The sequence below is a fragment of the Centroberyx affinis genome, unplaced genomic scaffold (assembly GCF_046629955.1).
Source record: "Centroberyx affinis isolate AG114_WGS23_722 - 3 ecotype Tasmania unplaced genomic scaffold, CSIRO-AGI_Caff_v1 ptg000246l_1, whole genome shotgun sequence".
Taxonomy (NCBI): Eukaryota; Metazoa; Chordata; class Actinopteri; order Beryciformes; family Berycidae; genus Centroberyx; species Centroberyx affinis.
The window spans coordinates 191831-219097 of record NW_027278929.1 but is presented as its reverse complement, the minus strand read 5'-3'; the positions used below and the strand labels follow the sequence as shown (position 1 = coordinate 219097).

The 27267-nt window shown below is 41.5% G+C and overlaps 1 protein-coding gene across 1 annotated transcript in view; it reads left to right on the top strand.

Moving 5' to 3' along the window:
- abca4b (ATP-binding cassette, sub-family A (ABC1), member 4b) overlaps positions 1-27267 on the top strand; it is a 41776-nt gene that overhangs the window by 14058 nt on the left and 451 nt on the right. The window contains exons 12-49 of the mRNA XM_071544374.1: positions 1635-1840; positions 2790-2966; positions 3241-3463; positions 4561-4782; positions 5321-5525; positions 5626-5682; positions 5811-5830; positions 6390-6479; positions 6803-6975; positions 7614-7745; positions 8123-8262; positions 8399-8536; positions 9470-9651; positions 9960-10065; positions 10558-10763; positions 11181-11235; positions 12235-12245; positions 12430-12684; positions 13239-13363; positions 13642-13740; positions 14660-14941; positions 15764-15796; positions 15953-16058; positions 16169-16243; positions 16621-16790; positions 17560-17737; positions 18102-18217; positions 18552-18699; positions 20416-20539; positions 21391-21520; positions 22618-22738; positions 23376-23438; positions 23869-23975; positions 24790-24931; positions 25255-25389; positions 25691-25794; positions 26008-26100; positions 26483-26732. Coding sequence (XP_071400475.1) covers positions 1635-1840; positions 2790-2966; positions 3241-3463; positions 4561-4782; positions 5321-5525; positions 5626-5682; positions 5811-5830; positions 6390-6479; positions 6803-6975; positions 7614-7745; positions 8123-8262; positions 8399-8536; positions 9470-9651; positions 9960-10065; positions 10558-10763; positions 11181-11235; positions 12235-12245; positions 12430-12684; positions 13239-13363; positions 13642-13740; positions 14660-14941; positions 15764-15796; positions 15953-16058; positions 16169-16243; positions 16621-16790; positions 17560-17737; positions 18102-18217; positions 18552-18699; positions 20416-20539; positions 21391-21520; positions 22618-22738; positions 23376-23438; positions 23869-23975; positions 24790-24931; positions 25255-25389; positions 25691-25794; positions 26008-26100; positions 26483-26732 — 5199 coding nt within the window. The remainder of the gene's footprint in view (positions 1-1634; positions 1841-2789; positions 2967-3240; positions 3464-4560; positions 4783-5320; positions 5526-5625; positions 5683-5810; positions 5831-6389; positions 6480-6802; positions 6976-7613; positions 7746-8122; positions 8263-8398; positions 8537-9469; positions 9652-9959; positions 10066-10557; positions 10764-11180; positions 11236-12234; positions 12246-12429; positions 12685-13238; positions 13364-13641; positions 13741-14659; positions 14942-15763; positions 15797-15952; positions 16059-16168; positions 16244-16620; positions 16791-17559; positions 17738-18101; positions 18218-18551; positions 18700-20415; positions 20540-21390; positions 21521-22617; positions 22739-23375; positions 23439-23868; positions 23976-24789; positions 24932-25254; positions 25390-25690; positions 25795-26007; positions 26101-26482; positions 26733-27267) is intronic.

Sequence of the window (27267 nt, the reverse complement as noted above, 5' to 3'; positions counted from 1 at the left end):
ACTTGACTGGATCTTTTTGAGTTTCAAACAACTCAATAGGATGAGTATCAAGTTTATTTATCTGATGAGACTTTGAGCTTCTGAGAATGATGGAGAAGCTGCGTAGGCTTCACTCTGGTTTTTCCCTCTTCACCTCAGTCATCAGCTATTTACTAAATAGACCTACTGCACATTCCCAGGACGAGGTGCTCAGCCTCTTTGTAGGCCCAACCTTCAGTTCTCCAGACAGGAGCATCAGTCTTCCAGGTCTGCTCCCAGGAGATTGCAGCCAGGCCCCTTTGAAACAGAGCAGGCCACTTAGCACAGCTATAGAGCCGCTCTTCCCTCCAGCAGGCTGAAAGGCAGGGAGAACAAGCCTGCTGTCATCCCCCTCCCGGGCTGCCTTTGTGGAGCCAGTGATAAAGTGGAGAGTGGGTGGGAGTGAGCCACCCCCGTATGAGCTCCATGTTGTTTTAGTGTATGGCCCCGCATTGAAACAGACCCCTGCGCCCACGCAATAAAAGGGGGCAAATCGCTCTATCCATCCCTCACTCCTTCCCTCTTCCCTCCTCCCTACGTTCTGTCTATCCGATCTATAGGGGTGCTCTGTAATCGATTTTAAGGGGGGCAGGGGTTGTGTTTTTGGAGAGAGCCCTATCAGTGCAGGCATCTCAATCTGCCTTTTGTCTCCTGGTCCGTCCCAAAGCCCTCCGGAGCCCCGCAAACAAACCCAGGCGATTTAGCCAATTAGATATAGCTGTCAGCTAGCATTGGGCTATAGGATAACTGCTGCAGTTAGCGTTAGGTGCTCTCACTCTGTCAGGGGTATGTTTCTCACACTGAAAGCCCATTGGAACATGTGTATCAGTGAGGGCCTTTTTTCTCATCCCATCTCTGAGTGCGTATTATTGTGTTGTGAATGTATGGTCCTATAAGGATGAATGGGAAGCGGTCTCTCGTCTTTCTTTGAGTGCTGAGGGCATTGTACAGTAATATGAATGGAGACATTAGACACGCTTTACATGGAGGGGGGGGGGGGCGGGGGAGCTGTCTGTGTGTGTGTGTGTGTAGGGTGGGAATTTCACAGGGCAATTATGTGTGTGTGTGTGTGTGTTTGAGGGAGAGAGAGAGAGTATGTGCATGTATAGAATGAGATTCACTGTGTGTGTATGTGTAGGTAGGCATATTATACACGCACTTGTGTGTGCATATGCCCATATGAGTGCGTGTGTTTGTTTGCCTGCATGTGCTTGCTTGGGTGCATGTGTGAGTGTGTGTGAGTGTATGTGCGTGTGTCTGTAGAGTGAATGTAGCAGCTCAGATTTTCCCATGTCACCGAAGCACTTCAGTGAAAGAGGCTTCTGTCATGACTGAATGCTGATTTACATTTTGAGACAAATTCACAATATCCACCCACACTGGGCTAAGCTTGTCAATTGATTCCAAATTGAACAAATGCCACATACATTCCTAATCCAAAACATGATCAAATTGGACACAGACACACTCTTACACACACACACACACACACATATATTTGCATGGCACACCCACATTCTTTAAACACTAAATGGTAACCTATCAAACACACTGCACTCACGCAAACAAATGCTATGACATTCTCTCTCCCATTGTCTCCCCCTCTCTGATTACAGTGCATCAGCCTGGACAAATTTGTGGCCTACACAGATGAGTCCCAAATGATCCACCAGGCCTTGTACCTGCTAGAGGAGAACAAGTATTGGGCTGGTGTGGTCTTCTTGGACATGTACCCCTGGACCACTAGTGTCCCCCCACACGTCAAGTACAAGATCCGCATGGATATCGATGCAGTGGAGCGCACCAACAAGATCAAAGACAGGTCGGTAGCTGCTGTGTGTATCGCTGTGTAGCTTTGATGTATAGCCCCAAGCATGGTATTAGGCAGGAACACATACATTCCATTTGTTCACATAAATTTATATCTTTTATTCACGTCTTTGCAGCAGGCTGGTACACAAATACACGGGGGTTACTCATGAGCACTTTTGCAGTATTTGGTGCCATCAGTACGGACAATCCAACCAGCAACGTTTAGACTCCAAGGCGCCCGCCCAAATCACTCTGCCAACCTGCTGCTCCTAGATTTATTCATCATATGGTTACCTCTTTATTTACCGAGGCAATTTATTAGCCTTGTGGAACCATCCGTATTGTAATTGTGCGCAAATCTGGCAGGTTTCAAGAGGCTAGCAATTTATATGGATTTGTCACAGACTTCAAAGGCAGAAAAGAAATCCAAAGTTGCCCGTTGGTCCAATATTAGCTCAATACCAGGCTGTTCCTCCTCCATGCAAGGCTTTTATATGCATTTTACTATACCTTTGATCTCCCATTCACAACCAGTCAGTGTGTCAATAGCTCCAGGGATGAACAAACAGCTTCAGCTGTTTATAGTACACACCAATGGGCTGTAATGGACCCAGTGGGAGTCCTCCCTCTATACAATTGAATAATCAGATTGTACGGGGGGATTTGCAAGTGACTTATCCGCTTAAGCAAAAGGAGTGTATGTGTGGTGTGGTGTGTGTGTGCGTGTGTGTGCGTGTGTGTGTGTGTGTGTGTGTGTATGGCTTTAGAGACTTTGGGGTGGTTGATTATTGCAATATTTTGAATGGAGGCCGGGATTGGGATATTGTTTAGTAGAACAAAGATTTTTAAATAAATCATTTGTTTAAGCCCTTGTCTGATAAATGATCTTGTGACCACATGCTCTACTACTACAGTATGATGACAATAAGACCCCATTCACTCCCTGTGTCCCTCCCCAGGTACTGGGACCCCGGCCCTAGAGCAGACCCCATGGAGGACCAGAGGTACATCTGGGGAGGCTTTGCCTACCTGCAGGACATGATCGAACACGGCATCCTCAAGCTTCACACCGGCAACGACTGGCCACTTGGGGTCTATGTCCAGCAGATGCCATACCCGTGTTACGTAGATGACCTGTGAGTAACCAAGTCACTTACTGTAACAACATATCATGGCTGCTTCTAACCAAAATGTCTTACTCCCACAAGTGCGTTTTTAGCATCGGTGATATTTATATTGTTTCATGTGCTATGTGTTGATACTTTTTTATTGACAACAACAGTAGCATGGAATTAAAGACAGATTTCCTTGGGGACAACTCAATAAGTTTCATTTACCTATTCAATCCAATCACGTGGCCACGTCCTAACTCACCCTCTCCCCTCTCTTCACTCCTCTCTTCTCCTCCAGCTTCATGATCACGTTGAACCGCTGCTTCCCCATGTTCATGGTTCTGGCCTGGATCTACTCTGTGTCCATGACGGTGAAGAGCATCGTGCTGGAGAAGGAGCTGCGCCTCAAGGAGACCCTCAAAGCCATGGGGGTTGAAAACAGGGTGATCTGGTACACTTGGTTCATCGACAGCTTCATCATGATGACTGTCAGCACAGCTCTGCTCACCTCCATCGTCATGGTGAGAGGAGAGGGGGAGGTGGAGGGAGGAGGGGGAGAGATGGAGGGCATGAGGATATTGAAATTAGAGTCAAGTTTTAGTTCTGCTTTACATATTTCAGGTTTGTTTTTTTTAGGGTGTAATGGTGCCCTCCAGTGGATGGTTTTAAAAAGATCTATGTATGGAGAGACACATTTTACTGTTCTTCTGTTGCACTGCAGTTTCTCAGTATTACTCCACAGTAGTTGTGCTAACTATCATCTAATATCCTCTCTCTCAGAAGTGAGGACTTAAGTCACAAGTCACACTTGGACTCAAGTTATACTAAAGTCACAATTTTAATTGCTTGAGACTTGACTTGATGCATGAAGAGAATACTTGAGACTTGACTTGGGTTCTGGTGACTTGGAACTTGACTTTGACTTGCACTTTGATGACTTGAAAAGGTTTATAAAGTCAAAAGATCTTGTGTTTGTGTAAATGTAAATGTTCCACCAGACAACTGAATTTAAATTCTGTTTTCTGAATTTGTATGGAATGATTGAATTTATTGATATTGATTGAAGTTGAAACTGATTATAGAAATCAAACTCATGATCTACTTACCAAGTTTTTATACTATTAAAACAGTATTGCATTGAAAAGTCCCAGATATTTTGTTTTCTGTAAAATATTAAATTGATACTGGACTCTTCATTTGTTCTGACTTGACTTGGCGTTCTACATTTAGACTTGAGACTTGACATTAATGATATGGACTTGACTTGAGATGTGTGCCTCAAGACTTGAGACTGACTTGGGACTCAAGCAAAGTTGACTTCGTCACACCTCTGCTCTCTCCATGAATCACTAAATGTTCCTACTTGTAGCCATAGCTGATTTTGTAGATGACAACCTTAACTGCTGATCTCTGTTTAGTGATGTCATTCAAACATTGTGGTTTCTTAATGATCAGTTATATAATTTCTGAAATAAATAGATTGAATGTTTTCTATTTTATGTAATGAATGAGCACTGAACATACTGTGTCTATTTTTGTACCCGGCTGAGTCTCTCGATGTGTATGTGAAATTGCCCTAAGGGATAATAACAATCACCTGTATCTTCTTTTATCTCAGGGAGGGAAGGTGCTGAATTACAGCAACCCCCTGCTTGTCTTCTTCTTCTTGCTGACTTTCACCATCACCACCATCATGCAGTGTTTCCTGATGAGTGTGTTCTTCAACAAGGCCAACCTGGCAGCCGCCTGCAGTGGCATCATCTACTTCACCCTCTACCTGCCCCACATCCTCTGCTTTGCCTGGCAGGACCGCATCACCAAGAACATGAAGTTAGCTGCTGTACGTTAACCCATGCCTTTTTTTGTTTGTTTATGGAGTTTTACAAGTACAGGTGAAAGCACATTCACTGCCCAAGCACAGGCAAGGCTTTCCAGGTGTAGTGGGGTATTTCAAATTAAATTTCAAGTGTATTTAAGAGCGACTGCATATAGTAAAAGATGTGATGTACTGTACAAAGATATAGCTAAAGTAGACGGCTTTTATATATGCCTTCATTCAGATTCAGTAACAGTGCTAGTATATGGGAAGTGATGATAACTAATTGTTAATAATCATTTGAACATATCATATCCATTTTAAAGGAATGGGATTGCCCTTGAAAAAAAAGATATATTGTGTCAATATTAAAATTATTTTCATGACAGACACTGATAAATTGAATCTTGAGACACCGAATATTGAAGTATATTCTCTTTGTCAAGTGCAGTCCATTCTTTTAAGTAGATATTCTGCAAAAGAACAACACACTGATGAGTGGCTCCCTAAGAAATGAAAGTGATGTTCAGATGTTCCTTTCTGCATCCCTCCTCTGCTGTAGAGCCTGTTGTCGCCGGTGGCCTTCGGCTTTGGGACGGAGTACCTGTCGCGGTACGAGGAGCAGGGTCTGGGTCTGCAGTGGGACAACATCCAGACCAGCCCCTTAGAGGGAGACGCCTACTCCTTCCTCACCTCCATACGCATGATGATATTTGATGCTGTCCTCTATGCCGTCCTGGCCTGGTATCTGGACAACGTCTTCCCAGGTCAGACTCCTCATGCTCTCTGCTAATATATGCATATAGGCTATTTATTAGTACTAAGAATTTATTATACTGAGATTTGCATCAAACTTCTACTCCACAGGGCAGTATGGCATTGGTCGACGATTCTACTTCCCCCTCCAGCCCTCGTACTGGAAAAGACCTGCACCCTCACACCCACACATGGCTGATCAAGGTTAGTTTCACTGGCTCTGGTCTCCCTTATATGCTCCATAACTGAGATGAGGGCCTCTAACTGGAGGGCAGACCTGCCGGGGAAACCTGGGTGTGGAAAGGGAATGAGTACAGTTCTCCCCTGCTTCAATATATACTATATTATATTCCATAGATACACGTGGGAATGTGGGGTTTAGTGGAAGAAAACGGGGAAAAAACATGATAGCAGGTAAAACTTATCTACTGTCATAGATTCCCTTCCAAGCCATGCATTTTTAGGGTGAGAGTGAACCAAATAAATAAATAACTTGTTTTTATTTTTGTTGCCCTTTCATGGTATTAGCAATGTCAACTTCCACATATTTGGCCATTTCTTCTGTCAACAGACTGTAAATGGTGTCACAAACTGTAAAATGGTGCCTGTAAAACATAATAACTCTTTTGATGTTTACTGCCAGAGGGGGGTCTTTTCCCATGCTTCAGATGAAGCTTTTTATTATATACCACACAGTAAGACATCCTAACTAGGAGGTGATTCTACCATGCTGTACCCCTCCAGGTCCTGAGAAACCTGGACCGGAGGACATGGAGAAGGATATTGAGAGCAGGGGCACACCAGAGACTTACACCTGTAACGGTTCAGGAAGCAGGAAAACCTGCAAGCACCAAGATAAGAGGGAACGGCTGGAGAGAGAGAAGGAGATGCTGAGACGACAAGAGGAAGAACCGATTCCAGAGGAGGAGTGCAACGGACAAACAGGTAAAACTGTCAGGGACAGTGTAGATTTGGTGTTGCATTTGTAAATTTGATGTTATGTTCTATATCGAGTTTTTTGAATCACTGGTTCCCAATCACTGGTTCTCAATCAACCTGATATAGAATAATAGCATTTGGTATTTTAGTTTTAAGAATAGAAACAATGTCCAACAACAGGTTTCTCTTTTGAGCTTGAGTTCTTGATCTATCTGACTCATTTGTCTTAAATTCATTGTGGCCTGACACCCCTTCTCAACTCTCAGCCACTGTACTAGATGTCCATGACTTAATACTTACAGCTTATCTTATAATCCTCCTGCGTCATTTTTTCCCCCATGCAGGCCAGTTGTTCTTCGAGCCCGACCCGGTGGGGCTGGTGATGGGGGTGCAGATCCAGGACCTGGTCAAGGTGTATGATGGAAGCTCTCGTCCAGCCGTCAACTGTCTCAACATTACTTTCTACGAAGGCCAGATCACATCCTTCCTGGGACACAACGGGGCTGGGAAAACCACTACCATGTAAACTGAAATCAGATGTATCAGTTTCACAATCATAATAATTGCCAAGTACAATAAATGTTCAGGAATTTGGTAACATTAGTATAGAGAAATCTCTCTGCATGATTGTATCACTCTCAAACTATATAGCGTAATTAAAGTCAACTCACTGCAGCTGTTTAGATTGAGTTCAACATTCAAAGGTTTCATTAGACCAAATGATGACCCTGAATTGCAGTCTCAAAGGTTGGCATACTGATGTCAGAAAATTCTTGTGACACCAGGTGTTAGAAACGTAAATATTGTGTTCGCATCATACTGCTTACACTGAGTGCACTGAGTGTACTTTGTTCTGCCATTGTGCTGTACACTGCTGCTGTGACACCCGAATTTCTCCTTGGGGATCAATAAAATGCAATCTTAATCTTAATCTTAATTTTAATAAACAATGTTTCATATCTCAGGGAGATATTAAACTACTCTTATGAGGTAGTCAGTGACAACCTATGGATTTATAGACAATCAGATATTATTGCACTTTAAATTGAATAGCAGATTTTCCTAGAGACAACATTTTCATACTTGTGGACCCCACATGGGGTCCCGACCCCAAGGTTGATGAACGCTGTGTTAATGGTATGTGTTTCTGCTCTCTCCAGGTCCGTCCTGACCGGCCTGTACCCCCCTACATCTGGCACAGCCTACATTAATGGAAGAGACATCAGGACTGACATGGATATCATCCGTACCTCCATGGGCATGTGTCCTCAGTACAACATCCTCTTCAACCAGTGAGTTCCAGTTCAGCCAACAGCAGTTTACTTTGAATATCCATTGAAAGTCAAACAACACATTTCAGATATACCTCATCATCACTTGAGACGTGTGGCATTCTATTCCGCTAAACTAACAAATTGGTAAACATTTCCTATTTCCTATATTTTCTTGTTAGTGAAAGACAGATGTAACAGGAACCACTCTTCAAAATTCAGAATCAGTTGGGGGTTCGGTGCTTTGCTAATGACCGCTTTGACAGTAGTTGTTGAGAAAAGAGTTCGACATTCACTTCCTTCATCCAGATTTTCCCAGATTTTTGAGGGATTCAAATCAACAGCCTTCCAGTCACAAGCCCTCTTCCTCTTCTCTACTGCCCTCTTTTTATTTCCAGTCTTACGGTGGAAGAGCACATCATGTTCTACGCCCTGCTGAAGGGTCGGACTCAGGCGGAGGCAGAGAAGGAGGTTGAGGACATGCTGGAGGACCTGGGGCTGCCACACAAGAGAGACGACGAAGCCCAGAACCTCTCAGGTGGACCACTTGTTTCCATTGTGTGTGTGTGAGAGACGGAGTGAGGGAGAGAAAGAGAGAGAGAGAGAGAACCAGAGAGAGAAAGGTGTTTCTCATGGTGTTGCCTCTAAACATTTGTCTCTCACGCACTGTGCAGGCGGTATGCAGAGGAAGCTCTCTGTTGCCATGGCGTTTGTTGGCGGGTCAAAGATCGTGATCCTGGATGAGCCCACCTCAGGGGTGGACCCCTACTCCAGGAGATCCATTTGGGACCTTCTACTGAAGTACAGAGCTGGTAAAGATTTTACTACTGCAGGTCCACATTCTACCTCTTTAGGTCCAGATTCCACCCTCCATCCACATTGGTCCACATCGGTTCACATTGGACACCTCCAGGTCCACATTTTACCCCTTTATGTCCATATTCTACCCATACAATTCCACATTTTACTCCTTTAGGTCCAGATTCTACCCCTCTAGATCCACATTCTACCTCTCAAGATCTACATTTTACCCCTTCAGGTCCACATTTGACCCCTTTAGGTCTACATTCTACTGTCTAGGTCACATTTGACCCTTTCGGATGCTCATTCTACCTCTTCAGGTCCACATTTTACCCCTTCATGTCCACATTCTACTTCTTTAGGTCCACATTGTACTTCTTCATGTCCACATTTTATCCATTTAGGTCCATGTTGTACCCCTCTAGATCCACATTTTACCCCTTCAGGTCCACATTTTACCCCTTTAGATCCACATTATACATCTCCAGGTTCACATTTGACCCTTGTCGTTACACATTTTACCCTCACAGGTACACATCTCACCCCTAAAGATCCATCATTTTTTGCTATTGTTAAAAATTTCTCTCCTACAAGCTCAGTAAGTTATTTTAGATGATATGACATTGAAGAAACAAAATCTTTTGCAGCTTCGCAGCTCTCCTGAGGCACTTGAATTAAGTAGTGAGCTGATCAAAAGGAAAAATTCAGCTAGACTTGATGAACAACAAAGGAAGAAACTGTAATCATAAAACCAACATTATTTTTGCTTACATAGCTTTCATCAAGTGGCAAAGACTGTTAAAGGCTATGCTAACTCAAACACGTTGGTTTAATGCTAAAAGTTTCTTCATTTATGTTCACCAAGTGTAGGCTGAGTTTGTGCTTTTGTTCAGATGATATGGCAATGGAAATACATTATAATTTTACGTCTGACCCCTGCGCAGGCCGCACAGTGATCCTGTCCACTCATCACATGGACGAGGCTGACCTGCTGAGCGACCGCATCGCCATCATCTCGAAAGGACAACTCCACTGCTGCGGCTCGCCCCTCTTCCTCAAGAACTGCTTCGGAGTGGGTTTCTATCTCACCCTGGTCCGCCGCATGAGGGACATCAGGAAGAGAGAGGTGAGGCAGAGTGCATCCACAAAATCAGCCAAAGAGCCATCAGGAATGCTGCAAGTCTCTCCAGCATATTTCTGCCTTATTTGGCTATTTATTCTGCATTAGAAATTGAATCTGTCTAAAAACAGTAGAGGTGCCTGTTCTAGTTTGTATTTACATCTCCAGGCTGCTTGTTTCACTGATTGATTTCAGTATACAGGACTGTGCATTTACCATTGAGTGGTGCAGGATTTTTGACATTTCTTTCCAATTTTTCATGCACTATTTTCATTGTTAACGGTGTTGCTGTGTTTTGTTGCTGTTTCTGTCAGAATGACTGCGACTGTGCCTCAGACTGTGACTGTACCTGCTCCATCTGCACCAAGTACAAAGATCAGTCTCAGTACCAGTCCCAGCATCTAGACAGAGCTCTGGATGGTAAGTGTGTTTATCTGTGTATCTGTTTATCTGCATCCCCGGGAGCTACTCTTCTTGTAGTGTGTGTGTCTGTGTGTGTGTGTGTGTGTGACCTGTGGGGATGTATGTGTCTGTGTTTGTGCTTGAGTGTGGGTGTTGAAATGGTTGAAAACTCACATGACCGACTCAGTCTTGTGTCATAAGTTCTACAGCAGATACAATACGCTGTTCTATCACATTTATAACTTAGCGGTGATATTGACTCATGTGCTGTTTCCTTCCGATACCGCCTCAGGAAGAGTTTCGACTTGAGATTCAAGCACAGATTTACCCATGCAACTTTAAGCATGAATAATGTTTTTGTTTTATTAAGATTGCACTGTATTGATCCCCTGGGGGAAATTCAGGATCACAAACGGTTTCCCTTTCCTCATCTTTCTTGGTTTATGACATTTTGGGAACACTTTACCCCTCTCTGCACCCTCCACATTTGATTTTCTGTCTGGTTCCCAGGAGATGTAGACAGCATCACTACCCTGATCCACCACCACGTCCCCGAAGCCAAGCTGATCGAGATGATTGGCCAGGAGCTGACCTACCTGCTGCCCAACAAGGGGTTCAAGCACCGGGCCTACGCCAGTCTGTTCAGGGAGCTGGAGGAGACGCTGAATGACATGGGCCTCAGCAGCTTTGGCATCTCTGATACCTCACTGGAGGAGGTAGGGAGGTCCCCATCCCCATCTGATGACATCACTGTTGATTGGTTTGGTGGTTTTATGCTGCATTCATACGTGAAAGACAGTAGATAAGTGCTTCCTACTTGAACATATCAGCTTTGAGGTGATAAATACTGCTTGGGAACTCAGGGTTTAGCAATGGGCTCCAATTTCTCCAGCTTCCTGAATTCTGACATCACCAACAAGGAAATACCTGTAGTCAGGTGTAGGGAATCATGTGTTCATTTGAAAAAACAAAAACAAACAGTTCAAAAAGAGTTCAAAAGCGTAAACGCCTCACATTTGTTGCTTTTAAATCAAGTTCCCACGGTTATTATGTATGTACAGTATATTATTCTATCCTTATAAAATGTTAAAGGAAGAACTTATTTGTAATGCATGGAACGTTTTCTATTCCAGATATTCATAAAGGTCACTGCAGAGGGAGAGGCACTGAATAATGCCACCACGCCTGGTAAATACCATGACTGATATTCCATGGCCTTTTCCCAGTATTAAATCTCTGACCCCAATGCTCTGTTTCTCTCTCTTCTTGTTGACCCATTTGCCTCACACCACTTCCTACTGTGTTACCTGTTATTGTCATGTGTATCCCCTAACCGACTTATGTCATTATAAGTCGAACAGTAGATCCCAGTTTAGTCTTGACATGTAGCTTGATGCATCATTTGTCAGTTTTTAACCCTATAGTTTGTTTGTGTCATGTGTCTTGTGTCTCACCTGTGCACTCCCACCTCTAGAACAGTGGATGTTACAGCAGAGGAAAAATGGCAGCCAAGGTCAGAGACTTTAGAGCCACGTGGATAAACAGCTGTCAAAATAAAAGCCTGCTTCCTCAAATAGTATTTGCAAGTAATTCTTATCAATCGCTTTTTGAAGTCGCTTCCTTTACCAGATGGGTGGGGTTCATCACATAAGGACAACTTAGATATCATTACGTAAGGTGTCAATCAAAGGAAAGTATACTGACTGTCAAATGCATTGCTGTGATTGTCTAAACTTTGTGGCACTCATTGTCCTATGGGGTAAACCTCACCCATCTGGTGAGCCAAGCTATCCAAATGACCCAGGTGAGGAATTCAGACCAGATCCTCTGCTTGTAGTCTACATGAATTGCCATGAAAGCAATACGAAAGCAGGGAGGATGCTGGGTGTTAATATTTGGTTTAACAGCACATGTTTCCCACAACCTTTTTTTTTAAGGCTTTTGCTGCTTGCATGCCGTTTTCCAGCACAGTGCTACTTCATATTCACACATTTACTCCCAATCATACCTGAGAGCTGCATAGTACAATTACAAACCTCTTCTGTTAGCCACTGAGGATGCATTTTGTTTGTTTATTTGATAATCAGAAATAATGCACAGCCATTAGTCATGCATTAATTAAAATAAGTGAGGATAACACATCAAAAGTTTCCAAAACTTATTTCCAGTGTGGTCCTCTTTTAAAAGACAAGAAGGCTATAAAAAACATGCCATTGGCTGGTGGAGAGTCGCAGTCCGTACCATAAGAAAACATCAAAATGTGTAAAGTGTAAAGTGCCTTGCTCAATGGCATCTCAACAGTAGGAGATTCAATCTGGCAACCTTCTGATCGTCTGCTTCTCTAACTTTTAAGCTGCCGCTGCCCCCCTGCCTCAGTCGCACCTGGAGCAAATATCTTGGCCTTTAGAGACATTTTACGTAATAATGTTTAACACACTGTTTGCTTGTTCACTGATGACCACAGAGCCTAACGAGGGGATGCAGGCTAACGGCGAAGCCCATGGTGCCTCAGACAGCAGCGCAGGAAGGGGCTCCAGGCAGGTGAAAGGAGTCACTCTGATCCTGAAGCAGTTCCACGCCCTGCTGGTGAAGAGGCTCCACCACGCCACACGCAGCCACAAAGACTTCCTGGCACAGGTACTGGACCAGAGCTGAGGGATGGAGCGGATGCTTGTGTTTGAGATGAAATGATGAATGTGTGAATGATGGTTGGATTGTGTGATGAGTGGATTGATTGTAGACCCAGGGCCAAATAGTCTTTGTAAATAGGTCTTATTATTATTATTTGAACCTGCTTTTTGGTACCAAATGAGTTGGGTTTTAACAAAAAGGACAGTAAATTGAGTGCCAGAATGTTTTTGACAGCCGCAGAAAATAATTTCAAAGTCCATTTAGTATACTTACCTGATTTACCTGATGCCTTGTGAATTGTGCAATTTGGTGGGCTACTCCAAGAAGGAAAAAAGCACAAAGAATTATTTCCATAATAAATTATTTGACCTCAATTATTTGACCTCAATTATTTGAAGTCTAGTGAACTGATGAATGTGTAGGTGCACATGTTCAATGGGAAAATTAATTGTCTTTAGAATATTTCAGATGTTTGTTGACTTAAATTATAAAAATTCCCTTTGTGTTAGACCACCATGTGGAAGAGTGTTGTGATTTACTTATGTCTTGTGGGTTTCCAGATTGTTCTACCTGCCAGTTTTGTCCTGGTCGCCCTGGTCTTCACCCTGATAGTCCCTCCGTTTGGAGAGTATCCCAGTCTGACTCTGAGCCCCTGGATGTACGGACAGCAGTTCACCTTCTTCAGGTCAGGACCTCATGGCAAACAATACATGGCTTGTGAAAATGCTTGTTGCTTTATTAGTGATGCAGAGTCCAAAGACGGCGTAGTGGTTAAGAAACCCTGCAAATGGACTACCCATTTAACCAAAATAGTAATAGACACTAGCTTTAGATAAACCTATGTGTACGTATTACAAAAGTACTCAGGTATCTGGGAGATTGGCGGTGAGGATTTGGCTTGTTTTCCTTCAGTCAGTTTCTTCAACCTGCTTTTCTTCCTTTCATTTTCTCCTCCTCATTAAGTAATGAGCAACCGTTTGACCCCAAGATGAAACGCTTCACAGAGCGCTTTTTAAACCGACCGGGCCTGGGGACGCGCTGCATGGAAGGAGAGCCACTAGGGTGAGTATGACTGCCTAAGATTAGATGGGATCACTATACAAGTTCATCATACATCTAGTATCCAGCAATCACACAGTTAAAAACATAAAGAGGCAAAGGATAACGTCTGCCTGCTTTGTCTTCTTGGCACAATAAAACATATTCTTATATATACACATCCATACTCTGCATGCATACACTTTCAGTATGTACATATTCATCCCTGAAGGATTGAAGATAGGTTTTCAAAGTAAAAATGCAGAATGCAACACTTAAGAAAATGACAATTTAATTTGATCACATATCTTCACATTTCTGGCATATTGTAATTGATGATATAATCAGCATAATGACATAGTCCATGAGGATATAATCCATAAGGACTGTTATGGAAACTATTTTCATCCTGTCCTTGACAGTTTTTCTTCACATTCATACTTAATGTGTGTTTTTTAATTTGGTCAGCATCAGAATTAGAATCACTTTATTCGGCAAGTAGAATGTAGAGTAGAGTGTACAGGAGTTTATCTTGTTGATATGAAGGGACATACAGTATCAACAAAGAATTTAGCTGTAGTAACATAACATACAGACATACATGATGCAAGACATGTAATTGACAGTAGAATAAGTATATCACTCCACATTTATACATTCAGAATGCAGGCAAATAAATACATTAAAATTAGACCTGAGTAAATACATATTGGGTTTTTGGATCCTCTTTGATTTCACAATTTGAGTTCTATAATTCCTCCTTGCTACTTATTCCTATTGAAGGCTTTGCTATTGAAGACTCTGATATACGGTTGGACTACTGTTGACAAAATGCACTTATTTTCACTTTGGACAAAAGCTTCTGCTAAATGACATGATGTAATGTAATATAATAGTGATTTCACCCCTTTGCATGTACATTCCTCCACTAATCTCCACCCAGAATGCCGTGCGGGAACAGCACCTCAGAGTGGGATTACCCCGACCTCTCCCCCGTGGTCAACAACATCTTGCTGAGCCCAGAGTGGCACCCCCAAAACCCCTCCCCTTCCTGCGAGTGCAGCACCGAGAAGAAGCTGACCATGATGCCCATCTGTCCAGCCGGAGCCGGGGGTTTGCCCCCCCGCCGGCGGACAGAGGCCACAGGAGACACCATGCTGGATCTGACGGACAGGAACATCTCCGACTACCTGGTCAAAACCTACCCCACTCTCATCCGAACCAGGTAGGCTTCGATTTAGTTTACAAATCATAACACAAATAGAGATGAAATGCAAACTGTGTGGGTGAGAGAAAGAAACCTCAAGAGATTTATAAATATGAGTCACCCCAAAATAAAAAAAAGAGGAAAAGATAAAAATGACAAATACACAGGTGGATTAGACAACAGAAACAAAATGACTTCAAAACAATACAGACGATGATGCTGCAAACAAAATAAAGTAAAATAAATAAGAGTAAAATAAAATACCTCTGGGAAAGTGAGGAACATTTTCTTCACAAGGCTCATAAACAAGACTATGACTGCTCTGTAATTGATGATATAATCAGTATAGTGACATAGTCCATGAGGATATAATCCATAAGGACTGTTATGGAAACCGTTTTCATCCTTTCCTTGACAGTTTTTCTTCACATTTAAATTGGTCAGTCAGCATCCAAATTAGAATCACTTTATTCACCAAGTAGAATGACTATACAATCATTTCTCTTGCTGATATTGGTGCATACACTATCAACAAATATTTCAGTTGTAGTAATATAAATACAGTGGACAAATACACAGGTGAATTGGGCAACAGAAACCAAATGACTTCAAAGCAATACAGAGGATGCTGCTGCAAACAGAATACATAAATAACATATCAGGGTAAAATAAAATACCTCTGGGGAAAATGAGAGACATTTTCTTCACAAGGCTCATAAAAATGCATTAACCAACACTTTGATTGCTCTGTAATTCATTCTGTTTCACCACCTCATTTAATACATTTATTTTAACCAGCTCTCTGTTTAATCAAACCAATTTTTGAATTTTAATTCACAGTTTGAAGAGCAAATACTGGGTGAATGAACAAAGGTAATAATTTGCTCCTTACTGCCATAAATGAAGGAAAATGTCTTTGTATACCAATCAGTTATATAGTTTGTCTCCCTCTACTGGAGATGATAAGCTACAAGACTTAAAAGACAAGCTGCTGCTGCTGGAGTGAGTGTAAATCTTCTCTATCCTCAGATATGGAGGTCTGTCAGTAGGAGGACAGCTTCCCATCCTGGACGTAGACCCCAAAAACATCCAGAATGTTTTCCATCAGCTGGGACGGATGCTCAACATCACAGGGGTACTCACTATTTTAACAGAAAAGAGCTTTTGGTAATAGTATCATTACAGGTGTGAGAATTGTGTGAAATACATGATGTCAGTTCATAATATAAGTATTGCCTTTCACAGGGTTACTATTCTGGGCTTGCACTGAGGGAGATTGGTCCATTCCTACGATACATGGAAAGTGAATTCAATGTAAAGGTAAGTATAGGATGGACTGTTACGCACCTCTACGATTTGTTTTAAGATATTTAGGTGATAGATGGGTTGGTTTTGCCTATTTTTTACTGTCTATGTCTATGGTTTTGCCACATAATTGAATGTCAATCTATCTGAATTATCCTAATTCAGTAAACTCCACCCATGTGGTGCTCCACACAGGATAAAACAACCACACTGTGAAAACAATGCCAAAGTTAGGACTCATGAAGATCTCTGACCGAAATGTCAGATTTTAAATTTTATGCCAAGTTAAAAAGTATTTTAAATGGAGAAAGTGTTGCACCTGGTCATTCTCATGCTGTCAATGCAGTTCATACATGTGTTGCATTAACTGTCTGCTCTTCTGTGTTTATCAGGTATGGTATAACAACAAAGGCTGGCACGCCATGGTGGCCTTCATGAACGTGGCCAATAATGCCATTCTGCGGGCCTTCCTCCCCCGCGCTGCCAAACCTGTAGAGTACGGCATCACCGCCATCAACCACCCTCTGAACCTCACCAAGGAGCAGCTGTCAGAGGTCACTGTGTGAGTGTTACGCCTTTATAATGACGACACTCCGGTGCATTTTGGTCTAGCGTTCTCTGGGTTTAGTGCTGCATAGAGGAGAATATGCCATTTGTTGGAGATTTATTGTGTTTTTTTTAATGCAGGCCCCATTGAAACAGCTGCAGTTCTTCAAATGGAAATTTTAACAGTCGTTTTTCTATCATGAAAAACACAAAGAAAATGATTAAATATGCAAAATTTTGGATGATTTTTGGATTACAGGATTGTTTCTGAAAACTTCTTAAATTAGCTTTTATTCTATTTTTTATTCTCTTACATTGGAGAAATTCCCCTGGGACCCGCTAGTGCAAATTAACCTCCCAGTTTTATTCATGGCCATAAAATGTGTTTAAATATCTTTCGCAGTGTAACCACATTATGCCACAACATCACTATATATTAGCCTTTTTTATGTAGTGGCACCACGTCTTGCAAGGTGCAATGATGTGATAACTTGCTCAATTTAATCGGTAATATGCTGAGAAATGTCTCTGAAAAGGAATAATATTGATCTTGAGCAGGTTTCAAAGAGGTCCAAGCTGGAAATTAATGCATAGTGATGCACAGGACAACTGATTTGGCAATAATGCCTTAACATTATCACATCTTTGACATCATTTTTGATGCTGGGTTTCAGTTTTTTCCCTGCATCACTGAAAATATTAGTTTCACCACCCTGACATCCTGATTGACCATACTTGACAGTATATATTGACTTCATCTACACTTTCCTCTTCTCCTGCCTCAGGTTGACCACTTCAGTAGACGCTGTGGTGGCCATCTGCGTCATCTTCGCCATGTCCTTCATCCCAGCCAGCTTCGTCCTCTACCTCATCCAGGAGCGTGTGACCAAGGCCAAGCACCTCCAGTTTGTCAGCGGGGTCAGCCCCCTGGTCTACTGGGTGGCCAACTTCTTCTGGGACCTGGTGGGTGAAGCAGGGAGTGGCGTCCATTCAACCCGCAAATCAAAACAATAATGATGATAAAAAAAACCTTTATTCTCAGTGATTTCTTGGATATAACAACCTTTTTTTTTTACCTTTTTATTTCCAGTTTTTGAATATATATTCCTTGTTGTAGTCACACTATCTCCAAGTATTATCTTAATTAAAGACCTAATCTGCAGTATGGACCTCCGTCTTGAGAGATGCTATTACCCCATACTGCCTTTGTTTACATAATGATTTACTGTCATGATTTATTTCTTTTACTCTTAAATTGTTTGTGCATGTGGTGTGAGGATGTGAGTATGTTACAGCTAAATATTTGAACATTGTCTCTCCCCCCTAGATGAACTACTCTCTCAGCACTGCAATGGTGGTTGGTATTTTCATGGCTTTTGACAAAAAGTGTTACACATCACCAACCAACCTGCCAGCACTGATAGCTCTGCTCCTGTTATACGGGTAAGGCTTTGTTTGGTGTAATTTAGTTCAGTTTTGTTTTGCGCTTATAAAAATGATAAAACACCGAAAGAACAGAAAGGGAAATACAGGTTTCTGCAGGTGAGATAATGAGACAAGAACACCCAAAGGGGCTTATTAAAGTGTCTCACCTCAAAAGAAACAAATTCGTAACTGAATGAGACAACAGAGACTCAACAAGGGGGAAAACGGTAGAACAAAAACAAAATGCATAAATGACAAGCTGGGGAGATAAAATTAACTAAAATATACTACGCTGACTGTTGGAAGTTCTGTATATTTCCTTGAACTTTCCTCTGGCTCTCCTGCCTTACAGCTGGTCAGTGACGCCCATGATGTATCCCATGTCCTACATATTCAACATCCCCAGCACGGCCTACGTCTCTCTGTCCTGCATCAACCTGTTCATAGGCATCAACAGCAGCGCCATCACCTTCATCCTGGAGCTTTTTGAAAACAATCGGGTAAGGCCAATATAAACGCTTTAGACGATTTTAGGAAGAATTGAATGTGAAATGTGAAAAATTCCACCTTTTAACACACACAGTAAAGGCAGTTCAAATAATATTTGTGGACATAACTCTCTCCCAAAGATAGGAAGCAGAGCACTGCAAAAACTGCAAACTTGTTATTTTATCTTGTATCCAGACTTTTTTTTGTGAAATCACTGCACTGGCAGATAATTTTACCGGGTTAAACAAGTTTGACTTTTATCAGGATAATGTAGTTTGTTTCAGGACATTTACTTGTTAAAAATGAAATTGTCTTGGAGAAAGAAGATTTCTTGAAAGAAGTCATTTTGGCATGTATCAAGTGAAATTTACTGAAACCAGCAAGATTATCTGCCAGTGCAGTGAGATAATTTGACTAAAAATATAATGAAATAAGCTTGATAGGTCTGGAAACAAGTTAAAATCACTTGACAACTTTGCATCGGAAATTGGGGTGAATATATCTCACCCCAATTTTTTCACTTGTCTTAAGAAAAACATGATTTTAAGACCAAATCCTAGACCCCAAATCCTAGTTATCAGTCCAGTTCAGCTTGTTTTTGATGTGAAGCCCCAGGTACTGTCAGTACTCTCCTGCTCCGTCAGAAGTCCACAGCCTGCTCCTCTGTCATGTTGATATTGAGCTGCAGATGGTTTTCCCCGCACCACCTGACGAACCAGACTCCTGTCCTCCTCCTCCTTCCTCCTTCCTCTCACTGATGCATCCCACAATAGATGAGTCATGAGAGAACATCTGGAGCTGGCGTGACCCATATTTCTGTAGCATCGAAGTCACCCAGCAACTAAACTTACAGCTGCTTCACTGGCAATGAATTTGTTTGAGCATTTACATCCCACTGAGCTTTATGCATTTTTTGTGAATACAGGTGCAACACAGAAAATAGACTCAGTATAAAAAAGTTTGGGATTTTCCCTCTATGCACAAAGTTTCTACCTCAGCTGAATTTCCAAGATCAGGACATGATGAGACGGTGACTGAGAGCAACCTGATCTCATGTCAAACTTGTTTTTAGAGTTGTGAAACGTAATGCACCCTAATTTTGTGTGACATTTGAATGTGAATGAAGTGAAACAGGAGGGCTCACATGACTGAAACATGATGGGTGGTATATGGTTGTATGCATATTCTGATGATCCAGGTATCCAGGTTCAATTCTCAGCTCGTGCAAAGAAGTTTTCGGCTGTGGGTGAAGTTTTCATTTTCAGCAAAGGTTTTTCTTCCTAACCGTAACCAAAGTTGTTTTAGTCAGCTAACCTTAACTCTAAACTTAACCCTGACCCTGACTGAAGTTGTTTTAGTACAGTGATAGGTTATGTGGCTGGTCATGCATAGGTATTGTATGAATTCTAACCTTTTCATAAGATATCATACAAGCGTTATATGAGAACACATTGCTGAAAACACGGTGGATACACAGGAGGATTTTCAGTATAATCCTGAGCTTCAGAAATGGGTCATTTGGCATAATTAATTGTCCCACACAAGGTTATTCTCATATTTGTCTATAATGTACATATATGTGAATTTTTAAACAGTGCTGTATCATTTTTTAACTTTGTATCAATGCAATGAATTGCAAATTGTCCATTGTGTGTGTGTGTGTGTGTGTGTGTGTGTGTGTGTGTGTGTGTGTGTGTGTGTGTGTGTGTGTGTGTGTGTCTTACCAGTCTCTGCTGACCTTTAATGAGTGGTTGAAGAAAGGCCTGCTGGTGTTCCCTCACTTCTGTCTGGGCCGGGGCCTGATAGACATGGCCATGAACCAGGCTGTCACTGATGTTTATGCCAGATTTGGTAAGTGTTATACTATAGTGTAGTTCTGAAGCATTTCTGATGATCAAATTCCATGAGTTTTCCATGTTTATTCCATGACATATAGCGCAATTTTCATGAACAATAGGGGTCAGAATCTTTTTTTTTCTTTTTTTGTTGAACAGCTTTGATTAGAATGCATCATGCCTTGTTTTGGCTTAGTAAAACCGTCACTCCGGACACTTATCAACAAAGTTTCATTTACAAAGGTTTTTGAATATGTATCATTTTGCATAGATTTTTCCAGTGGAAAAAATATATTTTCAAATTCTTTTTTTTCTTGTTTTTATCCTTTGTTTAAACTGTATGTAATACTTAATCATATAATCGCAATACACTTTGTAATCAAAATTCCAATAATTTATACTTTAAACAGCAAAATCGTGAGTGTTAATTTAACTCTGGCACAGTGTTGATTTTTACACTCTCAATGTTTTGTAAGTCCACACCCATCAAAGCTAACTTAGATAGGTTTGAAAAGCCACCCAGAGCCACATCAGCTTTATGAGTGGACAAACAACTCTCCAATCAACATTTGTGCAAAAAATCTACACATATAACACTGGAACATTTGCTGTGTATGGATTTGGTCCAGTCCTGAAAATCAACCGTGATGCCAAATTGTGGCTGTAATCAGCGTAAAAGTCATGTCTTACATTGTGATTATTAAAACATAAACTCACTCTCGATATTCAACCCACTGAAAAAGAGCTAATTATTCTTGTACGGGCTGTAAGATATATGAAGTAAAATATTTTAGGTTTTTCTTGTTCCTGGCTGAAAAACCAGTTCATTTTCATCCATCACTGTACAGACTGTGTCTCTGCTTCCAGGTGAGGAGTACACAATGGACCCGTTCCGATGGGACTTTGTGGGGAAAAATGTTGCTTTCATGGCTGTGGAAGGTTTTGTCTTCTTTATTCTAAATCTTCTGATCCAGTACCGCTTCTTCCTGGACCACTGGTAAGGGACTGGCTAACATACACAGCTTAATAAAGTAGCATTTCAGTTTTTTACACCAGTGGCTCTCAATCCTAAAGTCCACAGAGGGCCAGGAGTCTGCAGAGTCAAGAGTCAAGAGTCTGCAGGTTTTCATTTCAACCAAATAAACAGCAGCTCATCTCACTAATTAACACACTTTCAACCAGAGAGGAGGAACTAATTAGCGAAATGAGCTGCTGCTGTGTTTGGTTTCAATAAAAACCTGCATATTCTTGGACCTACATGGGCCGTGATTAAGTCACAGTGCGACTCTAGTGTACTAAACATGTCTCAAAGGGAAGTGGGAGAAAACAAATTCTTTGTTTGTATTTTGGCAAATGAAGTACTCAAAGAAGAGGAAAAAAGGTTCAGAGTATTATATAATATATTGGGCGATATTGGCCCTTTATCAAATACCAGATATGGACAATCATGGCTATATCATGGAGGTTCCTCCCGTTTTCTTTGCTCATTTTAGTTATTCATTTAATTGTTCACTAATGTTTTTCATGAATGAATTCCTCATTTGAAGTCAGTAATGTATTCCAGACTTTCCCCTACCACTGAGTAGGTGAGGTGGGTTAACCTGCTTCAAAGAGCTGCTGACATTAAAAGAATTTCATTAGTCTGGGTTCCAGTGGAGAGTTTTAGTGTCCCATGATGGTCTAAATGCTGTTTCAGAGGCTTTTTCACCCTGGCAAGAATAATTCTGGGGGAAACACTGAACACTTGGCATGAATTTTTGGCATGAAAACGGTCGAATTTAAAAATGCTGGTTATATTGCATTAAATGCTGAAAATATTGGTTAATGCAAAACCATCGGTATCAGCATCGACTTTCAAAAACCTGTTTTGGTCGGACCCAAAGATGATAATGTATGTACTCATATTTTTTTCTTGGCAGGGCGGAGAGGCCTCTGAAGTATTTAGTACACACTTTGATACTAAAACAAGTGAGATTGTTTGACATAGGGTCACAAACTCTAACCCACCCTGACTATTTAACGGCAGAGGGAAAGTGTGGTGTGTTCTCCTGATGTCAGACGCTTCTCTCCAGACGTTTCCCTCGTTCCCCTCAGGTTATCAGACCTCAGGCGCTCTCCGGTAAAAGATGAAGACGATGATGTGGCTGAGGAGAGGCAGAGGATTTACAACGGAGGGAACAAGTCAGACATCTTGCAGATCAGAGATCTCTCCAAGGTACGACCATGTCTCTCACTTTACATGTCTGCATGATACCTCAGCTTTGGAATTGCCAGGAGGGCAATTCCAAAGTCTAGGATTTATAGTTATTTGTTATTGTCTGTGATGTTCTTGTTGTATTTGCCTGATTTATTCCTTTGTAGCTGTATATTTCATTAATGTAAGATATGATAACGGTTGTATAAACATATGCAAATGACACTTTCAACGCTACAACATGTTAAGTAGAAATGTATGAAAGGTATGAAAAAGGTATGAATTGCAACATTATGAGGGTGTGCAAAAAGGTAAAAAACTGAATTAAGAAAAAGCACAATATGAAATATACCAAAAGTATTAAATATATGTAGTATGAAATAAGTGGAAAAATATCAATATAAATGCAATATATAAAAACTGAAGAATATGAGAGTGAAGGAAAACATAAGGCGAATACAACTGTACAGACAATGTTTAGGTGTACAGATGAATGTTGTAAAAAAAAAAAAAACACTGCTGCTCTGGCATTTTTTATTGTTTATCTTATTGATTCTCATTTCTTATTACCCTATTTCTCTATACAGTGCTCTGTAACTTCTGTCTAGTGCTATGCAAATAAAGTTGACTGTTATTGTTCCCCTGCCTCTCTGCACAGACTTATGTGGGCAGGAAGAGGGCAGCTGTGGACCGGATTTGTGTGGGCGTCCCTGCGGGAGAGGTAAAGTCACTGAGTGCATTCTACATGCGAGCTACAACTTTGTTTTTATTTTCAATATTCAAGTTCTTCCTTTTTGTGTTTAGCTCACGTAAACATCATTTCCCCACTTACAGCAACCCACACTGAGAAACTCAAATAAGATAGCTGTCCTATACCATTATTAGTGGAGATACTGAGGGATGTTTACACTTTTTTTTTTTGCTGTTTGTGTTCAATTTCTGAGTTAATATTGTGATAATATATATTCATACATACAGAGCCATTTGTAATCACGATATTAAGCTCCATATAAATATCTTCAAATAAGGCTTTAACTGGGATATTACTTGGTATTATCTAGAACACTGAGTGCATTTCAACACACTCCACACACAGTATTTCAGAGGAGTGTGTCCCCATATAGAGCCTGAACATCTTTTTGTCCTGTTAGTGCTTTGGTCTCCTGGGGGTGAATGGCGCTGGAAAGACGACCACCTTCAAAATGCTGACTGGTGACACGGACGTCAGCTCTGGGGAGGCGACTGTGGCCGGTTACAGGTATAGAAAGATGAGAAAGAAAGATATTTTGGAGAATTTTGAGTCCCAGGCCTCTGGAACACTCACTTATTTTCACTTGTTTTATCCTGCATTGAGTTCCACATAGGTGGGGTTTACCACATGGAGACAATTCAGTGAGTGCTATAAGGTTTCAACTTTTGGAAAGTCAATATAACATCATTATCTTTGATGACACTGTCTGAATTGTCCTGATTCAGGCAAACTCCACCCATGCGGTGCACCAAGTAGGTCAAAACATATGCTAAGAATTAAGGTTAGACCGATATGATTTCTTCTTAAAATGTTTCCATTTTTACACCAACAAATTACAAGTATTCAGTGTTTCCTTCAGAATTGTATTCTTGGCGGGGTGGGGAAAAGCCTCTGAAACAGCATTTAGACCATCATGGGACACTACTCCATTGACTCTCCACTGACTAATGACAGTTTTCTAGGATTAGGGTGACCCAGCACACCTGTTCAATGGCAGGGAAGCTCTGGAATAGATTACTATCTTTTTAAATGTAGCATTAATTTACAAACACATCACTTAGCATCAAATTAATAAATATTATGTGGAAAGAAAATAACATGTCATTTTCTGCAGCTCTGTTCAGGGAGGAACCTCCATCATCTGCAATGGACGATATGACTAGCCGATATCTGACATTTAAAAAAAGGCCAATGTATCGGCAAAGATATATATCAGTCAAACCCTACTAAGAATAATTTAATGTTATTCCTACCATACTGTGTGCTCTGTCAACTCTCTGTCAAACTGCTGCTGAGTGGCACCTTGTGGCTTGTTTCTCAGCATCCTGTCAGAGATTCTGGACGTGCACCAGAACATGGGCTACTGCCCTCAGTTTGATGCCATTGACGACCTGCTAACAGGCCGGGAGCATCTCTACCTGTACGCCCGTCTCAGAGGAGTACCTGAGTCTGAGATCCCCCGAGTGAGTAGGACTCTGGCTTCTTTACACTTAACACAATCTCACTGTGTTTCATTCTGTTGTCCAATTAAATTACTGGGTGGCTGAGCCCTAGATCTAGAGCTCAATACTTGTATTGTTCAACCAGCTGCTGTTTCTCCTTGCTAGTGCTGATTGTTTGTCAATGTTTGCTTTGCTATTTTATTTTACGGCACTTTGTAACTTTGTTAAGATGGGCTCAATTAGCACTGGGGCCACCCATCCTAAAAATGTATGCACTCATGGTACTGTGAGACACTTGGGATTGAAGCATCCACCAAATGATATGTATCCCCTCTCCCCTCTAGGTGGCAGAGTGGGGCATCCAGAAGCTGGGACTCTCAGAGTATGCTGGCCGCTGTGCAGGAACCTACAGTGGAGGCAACAAGCGCAAACTCTCCACAGCTATCGCTATGATTGGTTGTCCAGCACTGGTGCTGCTGGTGAGTTAGCCAATGGCAACGCCATACTCCTACATGGGCCCATTGTTTGGGTCTTTGGGTTTTATGCAGGGATTTGTCAGTGAAATGGTCTACCGATCCAGATGGGAAGCCATATGGGTTCAGTCAGGCCTGGCCTCGAATGTTTTATACATTGGCAGGAAACTGCACAGTTCAATTCAGATTGGCATAAATGTGAAATCTTTGCCATATGCTGATAGAGATAAGGATTTGGTCTCTGTTCATATGGAATTATGAGCTTAGAGACTCAAGTTTGTTTAATTGTTCCTGTATGTGTGTTCAGGATGAGCCGACCACGGGAATGGACCCCCACTCTCGCCGGTTCCTGTGGAACGCCATCATGAGCATCATTCAGGACGGGAGGGCCGTGGTGCTCACATCACACAGGTTCAACATTTATATGACTTTATTACTTCATGCCACACACATCTGCCACAGCAGCTGGCCAAACACAGCTAACTTTTCTGCCAAGAATTTGTTCGGCCAGGTCAAAATTTGCTTGATTTTACCATAGCGATGCATGAAAATATGATGTATTACCCATAGCCATGAAATAGCAGTGCTAAAAATCAAGATTGATTATTGTTTTTTCTCCACCAGTATGGAGGAGTGTGAGGCGCTCTGCACTCGACTGGCCATCATGGTCAATGGAACCTTCAAGTGTCTGGGTACCATCCAGCATCTCAAATACAAGTACGATATTTTCTATGGATAGTAGGCTTGTACAATACTAATATCATGATACCAAACCATTACAATACTTGCAAAAAACATTTTTCTCAAGTATCGTAATACATAAATTTCACAAGTATCAACAGCATCACAGTTAAATGTCACAGTTATGAAAAGCATCCATAGAAATCTGTGATGGTATTATTGGTTGGAATTTTTATGTACGCCTACTGGTACACCATGAAGTAACCACTAAAAATACAAGTAGAAGTAATGTGATTTTGATATACATTATGAGAAAACATGGAGAGTTAGCTAACAAAGTCATGTTTCATTTCATTGTGACTTTAAGATTCCCTTAAAAGTGTCTCACGCCTTCTCCCTGTCTCTGTCCCTCGCCCAGGTTTGGTGACGGCTACGTTGTGACCATGAAAATCAAGGCAGCTAAAGCGGGCGCGTCCCCGGACCTGGGCCCCGCCGAGAGCTTCATGGAGAGCAGCTTCCCCGGCTGTGTTCAGAGGGAGAGGCACTACAACACGCTGCAGTATGAGATCGCCTCCTCCTCCCTCGCCAGGATCTTCCAGCTGGTGGTGTCCAATAAGGAACGGCTCAGCATCGAGGACTACTCTGTTTCCCAGACAACACTAGACCAGGTATGTAGGGAGCGCGAGAATGAGAGGGGAGTGAGTCCAAATCCCCGGCGGAAAGGCTTTATTTGCCGAGTGCATTCAATGTTAAGGGAATTAGGCTTGGGGACACTGGTGCAGAAACAATTGTCAATTATAGCCACACTGACAACTGACAAATTGAGATATGAAATTGAAAATATGAAATCTTAATTAAATCTTAATTAAAGCAGTTTGTACTGCACAGCTGTTTTACTCTCTCTATTCTCATCAACTCATCACAAGTGTTTGCATTGTTATAGATATCCAGCATTATCTGTCTACATTCGCACCTAATGTAGACAGTAACAGTACATTATGACTATGGATTAAAGAGATATAACACTTTACAATAAGGGTAATTAATTAAGGGTTAGTTAATGCTTAATAAGCATTAACTAACCCTTAATTAACAGTTAACTAATGTGTCTGGTAATAATTTACTAATGTGTTCATGTTAACTAAGGTATTAATTTATACATTGTGTAATAGTTTATAAAGATGACTATTAAATGATGTATAA